Consider the following 21,132-nt stretch of genomic DNA (forward strand, 5'->3'; position numbering starts at 1 on the left):
GGCTGACTATCATTATTATTATCATCATTCTTATTATTATAATAATAATTCTTCTTCAGTTCTTCTTCTTATCATTATTGTTATTATTATTATATAGTATATGCATGATACTTCAGTCACTTAACGACGATTTCGGTGGTCTACATAAAATGAGAATAATATTTAAGATGATGATAATAATAATAATAATAATAATAATAATTATTATTATTATTATTATTATTATTATTATTATTATTATTATTATTATTATGATGATGATGATAATGATACAAAAGCATGCGACGAAGATGTTTCCATCACGAGCTTGTTTTGTTTCCGTCACGCACTTCGGCGTCTCCCCTCTCACCTACCTACGATACCGTTCAGCGAGATTCATGCTACAACAAACACTTCGGCGTCTCCCCTCTCACCTACCTACGATACCGTTCAGCGAGATTCATGCTACAACAAACACTTCGGCGTCTCCTCTCACCTAACTACGATACCGTTCAGCGATATTCATGCTACAACAAACAATACGCCTACACCCCTCTCACCTACCTACGATACCGTTCAGCGAGATTCATGCTACAACAAACACTTCGGCGTCTCCCCTCTCACCTACCTACGATACCGTTCAGCGAGATTCATGCTACAACAAACACTTAGGCGTCTCCCCTCTCACCTACCTACGATACCGTTCAGCGAGATTCATGCTACAACAAACACTTAGGCGTCTCCCCTCTCACCTACCTACGATACCGTTCAGCGAGATTCATGCTACAACAAACACTTCGGCGTCTCCCCTCTCACCTACCTACGATACCGTTCAGCGAGATTCATGCTACAACAAACACTTCGGCGTCTCCCCTCTCACCTACCTACGATACCGTTCAGCGAGATTCATGCTACAACAAACACTTAGGCGTGTCGCGGGTTAGATCCGCGACAAGTTACTTTATATTTTATTTGTATAGGTAGGAGAAGCTGTTGGCGTGTTTTCCCTGTTCGTCACGTGACCATGGCGCGAGGCGGGTCACGGTGACGGCACGTTGCCTAGGCGACCGGCATAGTGATGCCAAGGCGTCCATTTTGTGCGTGTCGCCCGCTGTGTTTTACCTGCTATTACGTACTTTCAGGAGTCACCATTCCACTCAGTGCAGGTGCATATTAGTGTTTGCATTACTGCACCTTGTACGCCTCTGCTGTGAGGAAGTTGGCTATTGTTTTGTGCTTCCCGCCATGGGGGCTGTCGCCGCCCGCGGCCTGCATGGGCGGCCTGTGTTGCCAGCTCGCGATTGTTCCTTTCCTTCCTTGCGTTGTCTAACATGCTGTAGTTCGCTACGCGACATTGGCTGTGCCTGCACTTGCAAGTTAGCAACATGGTGGGAGGTGCTAACTATACCTGCCTATGGCAGTGTGTTCAGAGCACTGTCGTAACTCGTAAGTGTCCCGTTGTATTCCCGCGCCAGCCGTGTCTTGCACCTCTGCCTGACCCGGGGTCGGGTCACCGTGTAAGCGTAGCTCGCCGCCCGCGAGCTTGCCCTTCTCCCCTTGACCGCCGTCTGGTGAAGTCTCGGGGCGACGTTGCTCTGCTCTCAGCCTTTCTCTTGGTGACCACGCGGTTCCCTTCCTCCTGCTGGGTGTGGGGATCCTGGGCTTCACCACTTCGGGACGCACCCCGCATCAGGTCTCACCTTGGGTGTGTCGAGTCCGCGGCGGCCTCTTCCTGACGGTTGCACCAATCGCCGACATCACGCGTCTGAGGAGTCCACGGCAGGAAGGCTAACTGCTGCCACCTCGAGCAAGGCTGTTGCACAAGACGCTACTCTTCTCTCTGCACCAAGTTAAGTAGCCAGTCGTTAGTGTAGCCAGGGTAGGTTAGTCTTGTGCGAGCACGAGAAACGCTAGGCTCAGCTGGGTGTGTATGTGAGATTTGTCCGTTTTCTTTGTGTGTAATAAAGTCTGTGCATGCATAATTGTACACGAGCTTTATCAGTAACCCTTTTGCCTGTGCCTATGTGCCTTCCAGCCCCATAAGGAGAATAATTAAGAACCCCACGGGAGTTTGAGCAGGTAAGTTGTGTGTACACCGTAGTGTGTCTGGCGCGCCGCAGGGATCAAACCCTGTGTTGGCTAGTTTCCGCTGTTGAGCACACACCTCTGTTATTAACATTTATTTTACCCCGTGACAAGGCGTCTCCCCTCTCACCTACCTACGATACCGTTCAGCGAGATTCATGCTACAACAAACACTTAGGCGTCTCCCCTCTCACCTACCTACGATACCGTTCAGCGAGATTCATGCTACAATAAACACTTAGGCGTCTCCCCTCTCACCTACCTACGATACCGTTCAGCGAGATTCACTCTACAACAAACACTTAAGCGTCTCCCCTCTCACCTACCTACGATACCGTTCAGCGAGATTCATGCTACAACAAACACTTAGGCGTCTCCCCTCTCACCTACCTACGATACCGTTCAGCGAGATTCATGCTACAACAAACACTTAGGCGTCTCCCCTCTCACCTACCTACGATACCGTTCAGCGAGGTTCATGCTACAACAAACACTTGGGCGTCTCCCCTCTCACCTACGTACGATACCTTTCAGCGAGATTCATGCTACAACAAACACTTAGGCGTCTCCCCTCTCACCTACCTACGATACCGTTCAGCGAGGTTCATGCTACAACAAACACTTAAGCGCCTCCCCTCTCAACTACCTACGATACCGTTCAGCGAGATTCATGCTACAAGAAACATTTACATTCAAGTTTTTAACATCACGTGATAAAGTACAGTTCCTTAGCTTCAACATTATGCAAAAATATGTTCTTTATAGTAAATAACATATCTGCTACAAGCAAAGCAATTCATCTCCTAAGGTCATATGAAACACAAGGCGCCGTCACTCACGGTATCACGCGTGGCTGGAGCTGGGTTATCAAAACTTCATCATTATCCACAGCGGCATTATATATGCCGGCATGGCCGGAGATCTGGGGGGCGAGGGCACGGGGGTCTTGTCTCATTCTGGGGTTAACCCCCCCCACACTAGCTTCTACAAATGAGTATGGCAACAAATGGGGGCTCCCAAATGAATCATTTGGGGGGGCGGCGGGCCCCTTTGTTGGGGGCCTGGGGGGGCGTCTCTTTATATGATCCCAACACCCCTTCCTTTAGCTACGTCACTGAATTTAGCCATTAGACTTGAGTCTGTATCATGGCACCCCCCTCAAGCTGTCACCCTGGGCGGACCCCCCCCCCCCCCACCTTACTGCGCCACTGAACATCTGCGCGCCACTGAACATCTGCGCGCCACCATAAACACGTCAAGAGTTGAAGAGTTTAGTGAGTGACCTTCATGAGAACACCAGGCCTTGGAAATCATCAACAAGTATCCACAATTAAGTAGCTATAGATCAAAATTGGTTTCTGTATACGAGGACAAGTCTACGTAGCTGTAAAAAGGTTAAAGGCGTCTTCCATTTAACACAAAACCCGGAACCAGGTTCGGCTTTAAACCCAGACCCAGGTCCGGGTTTTCGTGCCGTAAATGAAACGCATTTAGGCGGATATGTAAACAAACATTTTTCTTCTTCTTCTTTTGACCTGTCCTCCTCCTCTCGGGGGGTTTTTTTTTTTTTTTTTTTTTTTTTTTTTTTCCGTTGGGGATATACCCCAATGGAGGAAGGCGGTGTATGCCGCGCAACCCCCCCAGACGGCTGGTAGAGATATACCCAATTCTTTCAAGGAGGAGGCCCAACAACGGGGCTGAGGGTGTCGGAAAGAGCCCACCTTTCCACCCCCATGGCACGGGATAGGTCTCGAACCCACGCCCCAGCAACCCGCCGAAGCGCAAGGCCGAGACTCTACCACGGGACCACGGGAGCTCCCGTCTGTTCTGTTTATTCACACACTTTTCCTTTCAATTATGCTGTGTAGCTTAATTTTTCTTCACTGCAATACACTATCACACTTTACTTTTCAGTTTGTTGCTGGAATAACTTACTGACATTGCTTATCCGTGCACTTATTCAAGCATTTGTGCCCTTTTCTCCCAGCACTGCATCTCCATACAGCCTCAACACGTACCGTGCGATGGCCCCGTTGTCTTCCTCTAGCCTCTTAGCCCACTCCTCCCTGGTGCTACTAATAACTCCCCTCTCTGCCTCTCATAGTTGCTGCATTCTTCTTTTAGGTGTTCCACTGATTCTTTCTCCCCTGTCGTATAGCTACAGTTCTGGTTTCCCCCGTCCCTGTTCCTGCCATTTAGATGCGGGGTTATCGTTCTTGCTTTAAACAACAGCTTGCTCCCCCAGTCTCCTACATGCCAGTCTACCCCCTCTAGCTTCTGTGTCTTGCTGTACCATCTTAATGTCGACTTTTTTACTCTAAAATTCATAGGCCCAGCCTAGGCAGATGGCACACCACCTGTTCATCTTCCCTATCAGGCTGATGGATAAATGTGTTTTCCGGGAAAGCAAACTATTTTAACTGACATTAGATACTTGCCTGTGTCCCAGGGTAATAGGTTCTCACTTGATGCAGGCTTAAGGGCCAGAGGCAAATAAGCGCTGATGAACAACACACTTGTGAGACCAACACTAGCATGCTGCTCCACGGTGTGGGATCCTTATACAAACACAAACATTTATAAGTTAGCACTAATCAACACCAAGGTGGCTTGGTTCATTATAAACAATGAACTTGAACACCAGGCATCACAACACAGATCAAATAACAGATTAATATGTAACCTCTTCACACTTGCAGACAAGCACATACTTAAAATTCTTAAAAGATCACATACGCTTACATTGACATTGACCCACACACATACTTACAGGACGCAAACAGTCAGCGTACTTGTAACACACTCAGCCAAAAATACCAAACATATCACACTAACACTGACGCATGTACAGACTCATACTTTCCACTCACCACACGTGACTGGCACTGGCACGTGATGTTTCGTTTGAAAAAATTCTCTCCCTGTTTTGCCTTCGCTATACAAGGAGCGAATGCGCGTACAACGATATTGATAATCTTCCCATTTACTCGAGGAAGGTTTCAAGTCTATCTATGGAGTTAAATATTTTCATGACACTAATCTATGTTATGGTGCAGTAGACTTTTTCCACATGTATTTATTTTTCTGGGTAACCAATTTTCAGTGGAATTTTGAATATACGTAGTCAAATGTATATGTATGTACATGTATGTATATGTATGGAAGGTTTAGAGTTTATATGCCTATGGCGTTAAATATTTTCACGACACTCTTATCTCTTTTATGGTTGAGTTGCCTTTTTGGCCGCATTTATTTTTCCAGGTGTCATTTTCAGGGGAATTTCGAATATATGTACCTGTGTATATATGTAGTTAAATATTTTCATGGCATCTCTTTCATGGACGTTTCATCTTTTTCCTACATTTTATTTGAAATTAATATAAAGTGTTCTTGGTTCTAGGTTAATAGCTCACTTATTCCCCTCCATTACATTTTATTATCTTTTTATGATGGACTCAACTTTTTAACTATTCCTTTCTCCGTTTCCTTGCATATTTATAAGTTATTTTGATGGAATATGAACCTTTTTACTGCAGGATCGAGTACTGGATTTTCTTTCTCATCGGGGGAATAACTAGATTTTTGACATTCCTCATTTTCCTTGTAGTATATATATATAAGTTATTTTGGAATGCATATGTAGACCTTTTGAACTGGAGGATCGAGTATTAAATTTTCTTACTCGTCGGAGGAATAATAATTAGACATTTTACATGTATTTATAAATTTTTTTTTTTTTACTGCGAGAAATTGAAATCGTGCTGGCAGCCAGGTGAAGCAGGCACATGACTAATCAACACCTGCTTGACACCTGGGCGACACGTGTTGGGGCGATAGAGGACGGCATGTTAGCTTTTCATCATCGTCATCATCATCATCATCATCATCATCATTACCATTATCATCATCATCATCGTACTTGTTGCATTACACGGTACAGCGTAGTGATTAGGGAGAGGAGAGTCACCTGGGTAGAGTATAGGTGGGGAGGAAGATGATGGGGAAGGAGAGGAGGGGGAGGGGAGGTGGGGGTGAGGTGTTAGAGAGATGGATAAGAGTGGAAGGTGAGGGGTGTGTTGGGGAGAGGATGGGAGGGGAAAGAGGTGCTGGGGAAGTGGGGGACAAGGGGAGGTGGTAGGGAAGCTGCTTGGTAGGGGAGAGGAAAAAGGAGGTATGAGGCGTGGTACTGGGGAGAGGGAAAGGTAGGGGAGATAGTAGGTGAGGAGCTGGGAAGGGGGAGAGAAGATGGGAAGGGAAGGGGAGAAAAAGATGGAGGTGGTGGATAAGATGCTGGGGAGGGGAGAGGAAAAAAAATGAAGTAGCAGGCGTGGAACTGGGGAAAGAGGGGAGAAGGGGAAAAGTAAGGACCGTAGTTGGGAGGGGAAGAGGAGGAGAAGGAGGTGATGGATGTACTAGAAGGGGAGTGGAGAAGGAGGGGAGGGTTGCACTGGGGAGGGGAGGAGAATGGGAGAGAGAGAGATCGCTGGGGAGTTTGTAGTGTGGCGTAAGCTTATGGCACGAAGGGAGGACTCAAGTAATCAGTAAGGGGCATCAGCATGTTGAGGTAATTCTTCACTTTGTATGGTTTTCCACAAGCTGTCATTCATGAACTCTTTCACCAGTGTGGGTCAGGGCACGTCTGTTGAGGGTGTTCTTCATAGTAAATATCTTTCCACGAACTTCACACTCATGATTTCTTTCACTTTTTTTGTTTTAGTTTACTTTTTCAGTCTTGATTATGCGTGATGTGACACTCTGCCAAGTGCCTAACAATCACTCACTTTTTAGAGGCTGCAACCGAGGGTTCTTTTTAAGATGGTAGTGGTTCCCTTAAGGACAATTATTTGGATTTCTGTTGCCCTCGGGTTTCCTGGGATTTTAGCTAGATGATCTTTGAAGTTCTTTTTCAGTAGGCCTGTTGCTCCGGCAATGACTGGCACAATCGAGATGTTCTTCAATTTCCAGTTTCTTTTCATATCATGCATCAGGCCTTGATATTTGGTGACCTCCCTTTCAGCTCTGTTTAGCCCGCTGTCATGTGGGGTACTGACCTCAACTATCATAGCCACTTTTTCTTTCCTGTTCCACACAACCAGGTCCGGTTTCACTGCAGCATTATCTAGGTAGGTAGCTGTTGGAATTACCTGGTCATAGTAGATGGTGTGCGTCTCATTTCCGGTGATTTTCTCTGGCTGATGTTCCCACACTTTCACTTTTTTTGTTTTAGTTTACTTTTTCAGTCTTGATTATGGGTGATGGGGCACTCTGCCAAGTGCCTAACAATCACCCACTTTTTAGAGGCTGCAACCGAGGGTTCTTTTTAGGATGGTAGTGGTTCCCTTAAGGGCAATTGTTTGGATTTCTGTTGCCCTCGGGTTTCCTGGGATTTTAGCTAGATGGTCTTTGAAGTTCTTTTTCAGTAGGCCTGTTGCTCCGGCAATGACTGGCACAATCGAGATGTTCTTCAATTTCCAGTTTCTTTTCATATCATGCATCAGGCCTTGATATTTGGTGACCTCCTCCCTTTCAGCTCTGTTTAGCCCGCTGTCATGTGGGATACTGACCTCAACTATCATAGCCACTTTTTCTTTCCTGTTCCACACAACGAGGTCCGGTTTCACTGCAGCATTATCTAGGTAGGTAGCTGTTGGAATTACCTGGTCATAGTAGATGGTGTGCGTCTCATTTCCGGTGATTTTCTCTGGCTGATGTTCCCACACTTTGCTAGAGCACTTGATGTTCAGGCTGTTGCAGATGGTCCAGTGTAGGTATTTGCACACTTCATCATGCCTGACTGTGTAGTAGCCATCGGCTAGCAGAGTTTGGCAGCTGCAGATCAGGTGGCTCACACTTTCAATTTCAGTGTGGCAGAACCTGCATTTGTTGTTGTTACTGAGACCAGCCATTTTTTTGAAAGCGTTGGTCATTATGGCCTGGTCTTGTGCTGCCATTATCAGCCTCTCCTGATCGTAGTGGAGGGTTCCTTTGATGAGCCAGTTCAGAGAGCTCTCCTTGTCAATGTAATCTTTGGAGAGCTCTTGCAGGAAAAACTTGGCACGTTGGTGTTCTGCCCACTCAGTTAAGTTGGTGTTCTGGAACTTCCTGGTGAATTTTGAACGGCTCTTTCTGGCCATTTTGGTGGCTGGTGTGTTTTCTGTTTCCTGCTCATCTACTATACAATCCTGTCCAAAATGCTGGGCCAGCTTAGTAATTGAGGTGTTTTTGCTGGCTTTGTTGGTGTGGTGTTCCCGGACCCTGGCAATGTTTGGACTTAGGGAGCTTCTGAGGTATTGGCCGATGCTCACCATAGTGGCTCTGTGCTGGTGGTTAACTTCAGACAGTCCTAGGCCTCCCTCTCTTCTTGGCATATACAGTCTTGGAAGGCACTGATTTCTGTAGATGACCTTGTGGAGTGTTAAAGTTTTCCTTGTTTTTACATCTAATTTATTTATTTCGGTTTGAGGCCAGTCAATAATGCCAAAGCTGTAACTTAGCACTGGCATGGCAAGTTGGTTTATGGCAGTTATTTTGTTTTTGTTGGTGAGTTGCGTCTTGCAGATCTTCTTCAGACGGCTGAGGTATTCACTGCCTGCCTTCTTCCTCATGGTGGTATGCTGTATGCTGTCATTTTCCTCAATGCCAAGGTATTTGTATGGCTCATGCTCCATTAGGTCTCTGATTTCACTGGCCTCGTCTAGCTGGATGTTCTCGGTGTGGGTCTTTTTTCCACTGCGCATTGTGCATTTGGCACATTTATCAAGGCCAAACTTCATCCCGATGTCATTGGAGAAGGTGTGTACAGCCTGGAGCAGTTGGTGGAGTTCTGCGTCAGAGCTTGCATAGAGCTTAAGGTCATCCATGAACAGTAGATGGTTCACTGTTTTGTCTGGGTCTTTTTTGCGAGTTTGACTTAGGTTGTACCCACTTTGGCACTTGTTTAGGAGCTTACTGAGAGGGTCTATTGCCATACAGAAGAGAAGGGGGGATAGGCTGTCTCCTTGGTAGATTCCTCTTCTTATTCTGACCTTGGGGATGATGGTTTTCCCCTTGGTGTGGCTGAGTGTGATGTTTGTTTGCCACATTTGCATTTGTGTTGCCAGTGCTTGAGTGATGGTAGGGTGGACTTTATATAGCTCAAGACCTTCTCTGTGTGTGTAAGGATGTGTTTACTGAGGTTACTCTTCCTACTGAACCTTTGGCCACACTCACAACATTCATGACTCATTTCAAACGTGTGGTTGTATTTGTTGAGCTCATCCTTCATACGGTCTTTTTTCCACACTCTTGGCATTCATAATTTCCTTCACCAGTGTGTGGAGGTGGTGGGTGAGTGAAGTGATGCACCCCCTGGTGTATATGTTTCTGTTAGTTAATTAGTGCAAGGCTGTGTCTAGTGATCTCGTTCTAGTCTCAAATCTCCTCACACTCAAATTTGCCCTTTCCTCTATGGCTGGAGGTGCCAGCAGCAGGGAGGTGGTGGTGACTCTTTTGGCCACCCCTGGTCCTCACACTAGTGGCAGCCTGCCCCTGCTGCTCCTGGCCACTCAGGCTGCTGCCTCCTTAAAGTTTACATTCATGCTTTGCTCCATGCGGCATAATTTTTCTGAGCTGTCCCCAGACACTCACTGCATTCTTGTCTGCCGGCCCCTCACATGCACCACTTGTCCAAGGCCAAGACTCCTCACCCAGGAGTTGAATCCCTCTAAATCTTACAGGACTTGTTTGTGAGTCCGTGCGCCCATGCTCTCGTTGATCATCGTTGCCATTACCACGTGCCCTGCGACGGGACCCACCGGTGGGTCATCATTTGTGTGTGTGTGTGTGTGTGTGTGTGTGTGTGTGTGTGTGTGTGTGTGTGTGTGTGTGTGTGTGTGTGTGTGTGTGTGTGTTGCAGCACAACCAAGTGGTGAGTCACACAACAGTTTTCATGCCATGCTTTCTTAGTAATATAAATAGGAATAGGATTGTAAGGAAAAACTACAATATCAGTAGGTGTAGGAAGCCATAATAAAAATTGAGATAAATAATAATAATAGATTTATTTGATGATTTCTTTTCTAAAAACTTAATGAGAAATAATTCTCCCTTCAAAATTTTCCTAATACAGATATGAAAGAAATGTTTGACCTTTGATTATTTTCCTTAAAGATATGCTTTCTGAAGTGAAATTTTGTTTATCTTTCATAACATTCCTCATACAGTCAAGCCCTGGGAGCTGGGGCTGCGAAATGTTTATGAATGTGCCCCCTTTTTTTTAATCAAGGGTATAGTAGGGAGAGGAAGTGGGTTAGTGGTAAAGGTACAGGTGGGGGAATGGGTAAGACAGTAGGAGTGTACAGTTGTATGGTGAAGATTCGTTGATTGTTGGCCTGCCGCCAAAAAGCTGTGTGACTGATGTACAGACACGAAGACATGATGGCAAGGAGGTGACGGACAGACCAGACAATAATCCTGTGCAACTATGACTCAGGGCAGAGGCTAAGCTCAATATTCTTAACTCATCCGCTGTGATTGGCATGGGTTTGGCTTTCACTGGTAGCCTGGTAACATATACTCCCAGGTCTTTCTCTGCCTCTGTGGTGGATAGTGGAGTGTTTCCCGTGTGGTATTGGTATGCTGGATATCCCTTCACTGGTAGCCTGGTAACATACACTACCAGGTCTTTCTCTACCTCTGTGGTGGATAGTGGAGTGTTTCCCATGTGGTATTGGTATGCTGGATATCCCTTCACTGGTAGCCTGGTAACATACACTACCAGGTCTTTTTCTGCCTCTGTCGTGGATAGTGGAGTGTTTCCCATGTGGTATTGGTGTGCTGGATATCCCTTCACTGGTAGCCTGGTAACATACACTCCCAGGTCTTGCTCTGCCTCTGTGGTGGATAGTGGAGTGTTTCCCATGTAGTATTGGTGTGCTGGATATCCCTTCACTGGTAGCCTGGTAACATACACTTCCAGGTCTTTCTCTGCCTCTGTGGTGGATAGTGGAGTGTTTCCCATGTGGTATTGGTGTGTTGGATATCCCTTCACTGGTATCCCGATGACATTCACTTCCAGGTCTTTCTCTGCATCTGTGGTGGATAGTGGAGTGTTCCCCATGTGGTACTGGTGTGTTGGATATCCCTTCACTGGTAGCCTGGTAACATACACTCCCAGGTCTTTATCTGCCTCTGTGGTGGATAGTGGAGTGTTTCCCATGTGGTACTGGTGTGTTGGATATCCCTTCACTGGTATCCCGATAACATTCACTCCCAGGTCTTTCTCTGCCTCTGTGGTGAATAGTGGAGTGTTCCCCATGTGGTACTGGTGTGTTGGATATCCCTTCACTGGTAGCCTGGTAACATACACTCCCAGGTCATTCTCTGCGTCTGTGGTGGATAGTGGAGTGTTTCCCATGCGGTATTGGGGTGCTGGATTTCCCCTCCCAAGGTGCAGGATTTTACATTTTTCTTCACTGAATTGTAGCAGCCACTTAGTGCTCGACTCCTGTAGTTTGGTGATGTATTCTGGTAGGAAGTCTTCATCCAAGGGGTTAAGAGTAACTGAAACGAAAGAAAACATTATATTGCTCTTGTGTGTGTGTGTGTGTGTGTGTGTGTGTGTGTGTGTGTCAGAGAGAGAGAGAGAGAGAGAGAGAGAGAGAGAGAGAGAGAGAGAGAGAGAGAGAGAGAGAGAGAGAGAGAGAGAGATTTACATAGATTTACATAGAAAATCAGACCACACAGACCCCATGGTCCAGACTAGGTGGTCTGTCCTTAAACTTAAGTGGTTTTACATTAATCAGCAGGCTCCAAAACGTTGCATTTCAACTCTAGTTGATATTAAGTTGAAGGAAGTGACGGTCGAGCTTGTTTTTGGAGTCAATCATGTTACACTGGAGGGGAAGAGAGAGAGAGAGAGAGAGAGAGAGAGAGAGAGAGAGAGAGAGAGAGAGAGAGAGAGAGAGAGAGAGAGAGAGAGAGAGAATGGAGGAAAATAGCAAAATACAGAAGAAGAGGAGGAAGAATATGGTCAGGGAATGCCGGGAGGAATTTATATAAAGAGAAGAAGATAATGAAGACTTGAGTTAATTCCTCCTCCCACGCCTCTCACTCCTCTTATGTTCCTCGTTTTTCTTATTCTTTCCTCTTCCTCTTCTACTTTTTCATACATCATCCCTTGTATTTCTGTTTCTTTCACTTCATACCTTCTCCTTGCCTTCCCCTCCCTTCCATCCCTTTCCCTTCCCATCCATCTGCTTCCCTCACCTTCCCTTCCCTTCCATTGCCTTTCCTTCCCTCACCTTCCCTTAACTCCCCACCCTTCCCTTTCCTTTCCCATACCTTACCTACTCTTTCCTTCCCTTCCATCATCTTCCCTTTCCTTCCCTTCCATCATCTTCCCTTCCTTCTCTTACTTTCCCTTCCCTTCCATAACCTCCCCTTACCTTTTCTTATTTTCCCTACCCTTCCCATCCCTTCCCTTCTCATCCCTTCCCTTCCCTTCCCTCACCTCCCCTTCCCTTCCCTTTCCTTTCCTTTCCTTCCCTTCCCTTCCCTTCCTTTACTATCCTTTCCCTTACCTTACTTTCCTTCCCCTTCCCTTCCATCAGCTTCCCTTCCCTTGCCTTTTCTCCCTTTCCCTTCCCTTGCCTTGCTTTCCCTCACCTTCCCTTGCCTTGCCTTGCCTTCCCTTCCCTTGCCTCACCTTCCCTTCCCTTCCGTCACCTTCCCTTCTCTCACCTTCCCTTCCCTTCCCTTTCCTTTCTTTTCCTGCCCTTCCCTTACTATCCTTGCCTTCCCATCCCTCACCTTTCCTTTCCCTTCCAATACCTTCCCTTCCCTTCCATCACCTTCCCTTCCCTTCCCTTCCCTTTCCTTCCCTCACCTTCCCTTCCCTTCCTTTGCCTTGCACTCCCTTATCATCCCTCACCTCCCCTTACTTTCCCTTCCCTTCCCCTCCTTTCCCTACCCTTCCCTACCCTTCCCTTCCCTTCCCTACCCTTCCCTTCCCTTCTTATCCCTTACATGACTCAACAAACACCCAAGACTTCAGGTAAACACACACACTCACTTCACATCTGAGGTGTCGGTGTGTGTGCGGAGCGGCTGGGCAGAGGACAGCGCTCCCGCCCTCCGCTTCTTGTACAGCAGGAAGGCGGTGAGGCCGACGACGATAGTGGCCACGCAGCTGAGGGAGGCGGCGACGATGAAGGCGACATCCGCGCTGGAACGGGAGGAAGAGGCGGTGAGGAGCAGGAAAAGGAGAAATATGCAAGATGTGTAAGACTATAGAGAAAAGAAGGAGAGGAAGAAGAGGAAAGAACAAGCCGATGGAAAACAAGGAAGAAAAGCAAGATGTGAAACTACTAAGGATTTCAGAGGCTGTGCGGCCTCGTTTTTTGGGAATAATATCGTAACGAACAATCGTATCGGTACGAGATTTTGCGACAGTGTATTTCACACACTGCCTTAATTTTGAAGGGTATCGCCAACCGCCACAAGTAGAGAATAAAGGCACTTGTCCCTATACCAAGAGGGTAAAGTCATCAGTGTCAGGCAAAGATACGAACACAACTACCAGAGGCTCCGCCCACCTTGTTCCTCTTCCCTCCATCTCCCGCCTCCTCCCTTCTCCCTCAATATCTCTCTCTCTCTCTCTCTCTCTCTCTCTCTCTCTCTCTCTCTCTCTCTCTCTCTCATGTAGCTTCGTAACTATAATGAATGAAAGGCATGCATTAATTGTAGTGGCGTTATATACTCTTTCTAATACTGATAGGCATCCTTTAAATAAAGTTGAGAGTAGGGTAACGTGTTACTTACATAGCCTAATTACCTCCGTAACTATTGGTAGCGTAGTGGTTTGGTGGTTTATGGTGTACGTTTTCGTAGGGCTATTGTATAGCATGTACCTACTGATAAAAGTAATGGTGCTCTTATCGCCAAATTATAGTGGTGCTATTAATTTTATTGTCAGGGAAGAGCTGAAAGTATGGTAACGGGAAGAATTGCGAAGGTATAAAATGTTTGAGGTACTACTAAAACGAGAGAGAAACAAATACAAGCGAGCAATCGTTCTACCATCAATCATGGTAGTCATCATTTACCACCTCACCCTACTCTCACATGTCAATACGTCCACGGCCCAGATGTGTATCACTATGCTCAAAATTAAAGTCCCAGTATCACATCAAGCATCCCTTAATTGAAAAAAAAAAAATCATTCTCGAGTATGTATGTATCTTCCAGAGAGAGAGAGAGAGAGAGAGAGAGAGAGAGAGAGAGAGAGAGAGAGATTGAGGGAGAAGGGAGGAGGCGGGAGATGGAGGGAAGAGGAACAAGGTGGGCGGAGCCTCTGGTAGTTGTGTTCGTATCTTTGCCTGACACTGATGACTTTACCCTCTTGGTATAGGGACAAGTGCCTTTATTCTCTACTTGTGGCGGTTGGCGATACCCTTAAAAATTAAGGCAGTGTGTGAAATACACTGTCGCAAAATCTCGTACCGATACGATTGTTCGTTACGATATTATTCCCAAAAAACGAGGCCGCACAGCCTCTGAAATCCTTAGTAGGGAGGAGAAAAGAAGAAACAACATTTGGGAAAACAAGGAAGAAAAGGAGAGAGAAGCAAGATATAAAACTAGGAATAAAGAAAGACGAAGAAAGAATAGGGAGAACACGTCGATGGAAAACAAGGAAGAAGAAGAAGAGGGAAGGAAGAAAGCAAGGAAAGGAGGGAAGGAAGGAGAGGAGAGAAATGAAGGAAGAGAGAAAAGGACAGGAGAGAGAGAGAGAGCCAGTGCCTTCGACAGGGTTTGGCACCAAGGCCTCATCGCCAAGCTGAAGAGCCTAGGTGTGCGAGGCGCTCTCCTGCAATTCATTGGGGACTACCTCCATGACAGGGCATTACAGGTGGTGATTATCGGCCACACCTCAAGCCAGCACCCCATCAATGCAAGCGTGCCCCAGGGCAGCGTACTCGGGCCTCTACTGTGGAATGTTTATTTCAATGACATTCTCCAGCTCATCCCAGAGGCCCAGGCATACGCTGACGACTGAACCCTTGCCTTCACCAGCAACAGACAGGACTGGCAAGGCACATTTTGTCGTATCAACATGGCACTCAACAAAATTGTCACCTGGAGCAGCTGCTGGCAAGTCACCCTGGCCCCTGACAAAACCCAAGCAATGGTTATATCCCGCAGGCGAGACATCAACAATCTAGCCGTGCCGGGGATACAACTGGAGGGGAAAACGCTACCCGTTCAAGACTCCATCTCCATTCTCGGAGTGGAGTTCGACGCGGGACTCTCCTTCACCAACCATGCTAAGAAAAAAAAAGCAGCATGGAAACTCAGCTGTGTACGGCGCATCTCCCATATACTTGACGCCAAAGGGGCTGAGGTGCTCTACAAGGCACAAGTACGTCCCCTCATGGAGTACTCCCCCCTCGCCTGGTTCTCCTGCCCTCCATCCTACCTTGCAACGCTGGGTCGTGTCCAGACCAGAGCCCAGCGTCTGATACAGCGCACAGGTCCTCAGCATGCGCGTGGCTCCTTGCAACCTCTCCAGGGGCGCAGGGATGTGGCAGGCCTGTGTGTAATGTTCAAGGCACACAACCTAAACACACCCAACCTGGCAGCTCTCAAGCTCCCCGCGCCCCCAAGCCCCATACACTCCACCCGAGCAGCACCCCACAGGCAGGAACAAGCGGCTGTACCCTTCTCTAGGACAGAACACCACTTCCACTCCTTCCAGCCCCGCTACAGCCGCCTGTGGAACCAGTTTGTTCGCCACACCGACCTCCACCATCACGCGTCTCTTCAAGACTTCAAGCGGGAGGTGAACAGCTGGCTTAGGACCTCTGGGCAGTAACTCACTGTGTGTAATCTTGTACATAGCTATAGATAGATGAAGCTTAAAACCTTCAACTTTAGCACAATCTTTTGTAAACCCTGTTTAAATAAATAAGAGAGAGAGAGAGAGAGAGAGAGAGAGAGAGAGAGAGAGAGAGAGAGAGAGAGAGAGAGAGAGAGAGAGAGAGAACAGCAGGATGGTCTAACACTACAGGAAGACAATGATAAAGGAAGGGAAGAAGAAAAGGTAGACAAATTGAAGTATGTGAAAAAAAATTATGAGAAAACAAGGAAGAAAAAGAATAGTGGTGTAAAAACTGTGAAGAAAATGAAGAAAATGAAAACAAAAAACTAGGTGATGTAAAAACTGAAGAAAATGAAGAAAAAAAATAGAATATGAAAATGAAAAATGAGAAAGAAAATGAAGAAAATAATGAAAATAATGAAAAAAATGAAAAAACGAAAAATGAAAATGAATGAAAATGAAAAAATGAAAAAATGAAAATGAAAATGAAATGAAAAAAAATGAAAATGAAAAAATGAAAATAAAAAATAAAAATGAAAAAATTAAAATGAAAAAAGAAGAAAATGGAGAAAGCAAAAGCAGACGATGTAAAAACTGAAGAAAATGAAGAAAATGAAAACAAGACTATGAAGAAAAGTAAGAAGAAAATGAGAACAAATGGAAGTATGTGAAGAAAATGATGACAAAACGAGGAAGAAAACAAAGGAAGAAAATGAGAACATGTGGAAGAAAAAAAGAAAAATTATAACAATTAAAACTAGGGAGAAAAGATCGAACATTAGGGGGAACAAGGAAGAAGAAGATGAAGAGGAAGAAAAAGAAGAAGAGGAAGAAGATAAAGAAGAGGAAGAAGACAAAGAAGAAAAGGAAGAAGAAGAAAAAGATACAGAAGAGGAAGAAGAAGAAAAAGAAGAGGAAGAAGATAAAAAGGAGGAAGAGGAAGAAAAAGAAGATCAAGGAAGAAAAAGAAGAGGAAGAAGATAAAAAGAAGAGAAAGAAAATAAAAAAGAAGAAGAGAAGAAGATAAAAAAGAAAAGGAAGAAAATAAAAAAAGAAGATGAAGAAGATAAAACAGAAGAGGAAGAAAAAGATAAAAAAGAAGAAGAGGAAGAAAATAAAGAAGAAGAGGAAGAAGAAGAAGACTGTCAACACTCTCCACACACACACACACACACACACACACACACACACACACACACACACACACACACTCACCCTTTACTCGCGAAGTCCGCCGCCAAACAGCCCGACACAAGCCAGAAGGCCGTCCAGAGACATGTGTAGACCAGCTCCTGCAAACACACGGAATGACACACACACACACACGTACACCAGTACAACTACACCATCATTGTTATTATCATTAGTAGTTATGACATGAAGAAAGAAGAAGGGAAAGAGGAGGGGAGGAACAAAGAAAAGGAAAGAGAAAGTATAAGGGAAAGGAGAAGATGAAAGAAAGGGAAGGAGGGAAGAGAGCTAGGAGAGGAAAAGAAAGGAGAGACGGAAGAGGAGGGAAGACAGAAAAGGGAAGAGAGGAGAGGATGAGAGGGAAGGAAGAAACAGCAAAAAGAAGGAAGAAAACAACACAGAGAGGAAACGATAGGAAGGGAAAGAAGACGAAGCAAGGAGAGAAGAAATGAAGGCAAAAAGGAGGCCAGGAATCACAGAAAACAACACAGGCTACAGGGAAGGAAGGAAGGAAAAGAAAGGAATGAGCTGCCTCCCTTGATGTAGAAAAAAAAAATTATAATAAGACAAGGAATGAAAGAAAGGGAAAGAAAATGAAGCAAGGAGGGAAGGAATGAAGGAACAAAAGGAAGTCAGGAATCACAGAAAACAGCCCACACGTACTCCTTACCAGCATTCCCCAGGGCACGAGAGACAACAGGGCCACAGTACTGAAGACAAGGAAGGATAGAAAGGAATATAATATGACGCAAGGAGAGAAGAAATGAAGGAAAAAGGAAGCCAGGCATCGCAGAAAAGAACCCACCCTCCTTACCAGCATTCCCCAGGGAACGAGAGACAGGGGGGGACCCACAGTACTGAAGACAAGGAAGGACAGGAAGGAAAAGAAAACGAAGCAAGGAGAGATGAAATGAAGGCAAAAAGGAGGCCAGGAATCACAGAAAACAACACAGGCACCAGGGAAGGAAGGAAGGAAAAGAAAGTACTGAGCTGCCTCCCTTGATGTAGAAAAAAAAAGAAAATGACAGGAAGACAAGGAATGAAAGAAAGGGAAAGAAAATGAAGCAAGGAGAGAAGGAATGAAAGAAAAAAGGAAGACAGGATCACAGAAAACAACCCACATGTACTCTTTACCAGCATTCCCCAAGGCACGAGAGACAGCCGGGCCACAGTACTGAAGACAAGAAACGATAGGAAGGAAAAGAAAACGAAGGAAGGAGGGAATGAATGAAGGAAAAAGGAAGCCAGGCATCGCAGAAAAGAATCCACACTCCTTACCAGCATTCCCCAGGACACGAGAGACAGCCGGGCCACGGTACTGAAGACAAGGAACGATAGAAAGGAAAAGAAAACGAAGCAAGGAGAGAAGTATGAAGGCAAAAAGAAAGCCAGGCATCATAGAAAAGAACCCACACTCCTTACCAGTATTCCACAGGGCACGAGAGACAGCAGGGCCACGGTACTGAAGACAAGGAAGTATAGATAGGAAAGAAGACGAAGCAAGGAGAGATGAAATGAAGGCAAAAGGAGGCCAGGAATCACAGAAAACAACACAGGCTCCAGGGAAGGAAGGAAGGAAAAGAAAGGACTGAGCTGCCTCCCCTGACGTAAAAAAAATAAAGAAAATGACAAGAAGACAAGGAATGAAGGAAGAGGAAAGAAAACGAAGCAAGGAGAGAAGAAATGAAGGCAAAAAGGAGGCCAGGAATCACAGAAAACAACACAGGCTCCAAGGAAGGAAGGAAGGAAAAGAAAGGACTGAGCTGCCTCTCTTGATGTAGAAAAAAATAAAGAAAATGACAAGAAGACAAGGAATGAAAGAAAGGAAAAGAAAACGAAGCAAGGAGAGAAGGAATGAAGGAAAAAAGGAAGCCAGAAATCACAGAAGACAAAGCCACCCTCCTTACCAGCATTCCACAGGGCACGTCAGTGAGGACGACCACAGCATTGACGAGGTACATCACGAACAACATGCCACTGAACCAGAAGCTGCCCATGGACGAGAAGGAGATCCAGTCCGAGGTGCCGCCGCGAGGGTCTTCCGAGACCATGACAGAGACGAACACCAGCACTGCGATGACCTGTGGGGGATGGAGCGTTGATTGGGGGAACGTTGGGGTTGGGATGAGTGTGTGGGTGTGGGGATGGCTAGGGAAAGTATGTGGGGAGAAGGAAGGAGAGAGGGAAGGAAAAAAAGGTAAGGAAAGGAAAAAGAAGGGGAGGGGCTTAAAAGGAAGAGGGATAGCTAGGAAAAGTATGGGGAAGGAGGGAAAATAAAGGAGAGGAAAGAAAGAAAAGGAGAGGAGGGAAGGAAGGAAGGCAGAAAAAAAGGAAGATAAGGAAAAGGAGTGAAAGGAAGGGAAGTCAGAATAAAAAAAAGAAAAAAACTGGGAAGGAAAGGAAAGGAGGGAAGGAAGGAAAAAAAGGAGTGAAAGGAAAGGAAAGAGAAGGGGAGGAGCTTATCAAGAAGGGGGAGGGGCTTAATGAGAAGGGGGCGGGGCTAATACGCCAACTTAAGCTAAACACACTCACCAGATGCAATAGATTCAGCCTTTCTTATTATGTTTCTATGGGAAGGGGGAGGAGCTTAAGGAGAAAGGGGCGGGGCTTATAGGGAAGGGGGAAGGGAATACATAGGAATACATAGGAAGAACATACAGCAGAAGACCTATCGGTCTATGGCGAGGGTGTCTGTTTACTACCGCTACTATTAGTAATATACGTGTGGTAGAACAGGACAGAATAGATGAAGGCTCCTCCCCACCCACCTCTCCCTCCGGCAACGTGCCGGCAGGAAATAGTTAGAAGAGAACACCATATACCTTTAAAGAAGAAAGGGACATGGAAATTTTACAGTAAAGAGAGAAATAAGAGAAAATTACTACCCTTAACTTACACTACTGGTAACCTAAGCTGTGGGGGAAAATTACTTCATTACATAAGAACATAAGAACAAAGAAACACAGGCAGACTGGAAGAGGCCGAGTGGCCTACACAGGGAAGCCCCAGAATCCCCCCTAATACTCACGATGGGTGAGGTGTAGTTTCAGGGGCACAGGTGGAGGCTTGATACTCATTTAACCGGCGGTATTATACACGCACCAGTACCCTGTCACCTTACTGCACCCACACCTCACTCCACCTGTCATGCGGACATTAACTGTTGCTTTACTCTATTGTTAACTTATGCTACTTGCAATCTAGGTTGTGGGGGAGAATAATATGGATTTAGGTTGAGATCTTGCTGGAATCTGTCTGAAAACATGCGAAGAAGGGTCAGTATAAGCTTATATCCTTGAAGTACTTATCCAATGAAGACTTGAATATATTGATACTCTGTGCGCTAACTACTGACGGTGGGAGTCTATTCCACTGATCGACGACTCTATTATTGAAAAAAACTTCTGCGCACCAATGGTTTACATCGGTTTCCCTTTAACTTCATACCGTTGCTGCGTGTTTTTGTGTTGGTGTCTCTCTGAAATAGACTATCTGGGTTAATGTAGTCGAAGCCATTAATGATTTTGAACACTTCAATTAATGGGCTTAAGGAGAAGGGGCGGGGCTTTCTGAGAAGGGGGATGGACTTAAGAAGAGGGAAGAGCTTGTTGAGAAGGGGATGGGGCTTAAAGCGAAGGGGGAGGAACTTGCTGAGAAGGTGGAGAAGCTTAAGGAGAAGGGGGCGGGACTTCAGGATCAGTGAATGGGGCTTAAGGAAAAGGGGAAGGAACTTGTTGAGAAGGTGGAGGAGCTTGTTGAGAAGGGGGCGGGACTTAAGGAGGAGGGAATGGGGCTTAAGGAGAAGGGGAAGAGCTTGTTGAGAAGGGGGAGGAGCTTATGAAGGAGAAGGAACTTGTTGAGAAGGGGGCGGGGCTTAAGGAGAAAAAGGCACTAAGAACAAAGGAGAAATAATGGAAAAAAGGAAAAGAAAAGAATGGAGAAGGAAAAAAAGAAGGAAGAATGAAGGAAAGGAGAAGGAAAGGAAATGACAATAAGGAGGAGGAGAAGGAGGAGGTAAA

At 45.8% G+C, this 21,132-nt stretch overlaps 1 protein-coding gene and 1 long non-coding RNA gene across 3 annotated transcripts; both read right to left on the reverse strand.

Moving 5' to 3' along the window:
• Positions 1 to 260: 260 nt before the first annotated feature.
• LOC126991074 (uncharacterized) lies at positions 261 to 2,525 on the reverse strand. The gene is made up of 3 exons (XR_007745086.1): positions 2,387 to 2,525; positions 604 to 731; positions 261 to 349 (listed from the first exon to the last, which is right to left on the reverse strand). It is a non-coding gene; the product is annotated as an uncharacterized LOC126991074 (long non-coding RNA).
• A 7,547-nt stretch (positions 2,526 to 10,072) lies between these two features.
• LOC126991072 (uncharacterized) lies at positions 10,073 to 19,559 on the reverse strand. 2 transcript variants are annotated; one of them, XM_050849768.1, is made up of 4 exons: positions 19,021 to 19,559; positions 17,138 to 17,214; positions 13,115 to 13,267; positions 10,073 to 11,604 (listed from the first exon to the last, which is right to left on the reverse strand). In XM_050849768.1, exons 1-4 carry the CDS (start codon positions 19,162 to 19,164, stop codon positions 11,595 to 11,597), a joined length of 384 nt encoding a protein of 127 aa, XP_050705725.1. In that variant the 5' UTR covers positions 19,165 to 19,559; the 3' UTR covers positions 10,073 to 11,594. The 2 variants fall into 2 exon arrangements, with proteins under 2 accessions (XP_050705725.1, XP_050705724.1); XM_050849767.1 differs by having other exon boundaries at positions 19,021 to 19,407.
• Positions 19,560 to 21,132: the final 1,573 nt, after the last annotated feature.

This window comes from Eriocheir sinensis, unplaced genomic scaffold, assembly GCF_024679095.1.
Source record: "Eriocheir sinensis breed Jianghai 21 unplaced genomic scaffold, ASM2467909v1 Scaffold237, whole genome shotgun sequence".
Lineage (NCBI taxonomy): Eukaryota > Metazoa > Arthropoda > Malacostraca > Decapoda > Varunidae > Eriocheir > Eriocheir sinensis.

Bases quoted from the DNA above. Each gene is read 5' to 3' on its own strand.
- LOC126991072 (XM_050849767.1), bottom strand. From the start codon at position 11,458: ATGGGAAACACTCCACTATCCACCACAGACGCAGAGAATGACCTGGGA.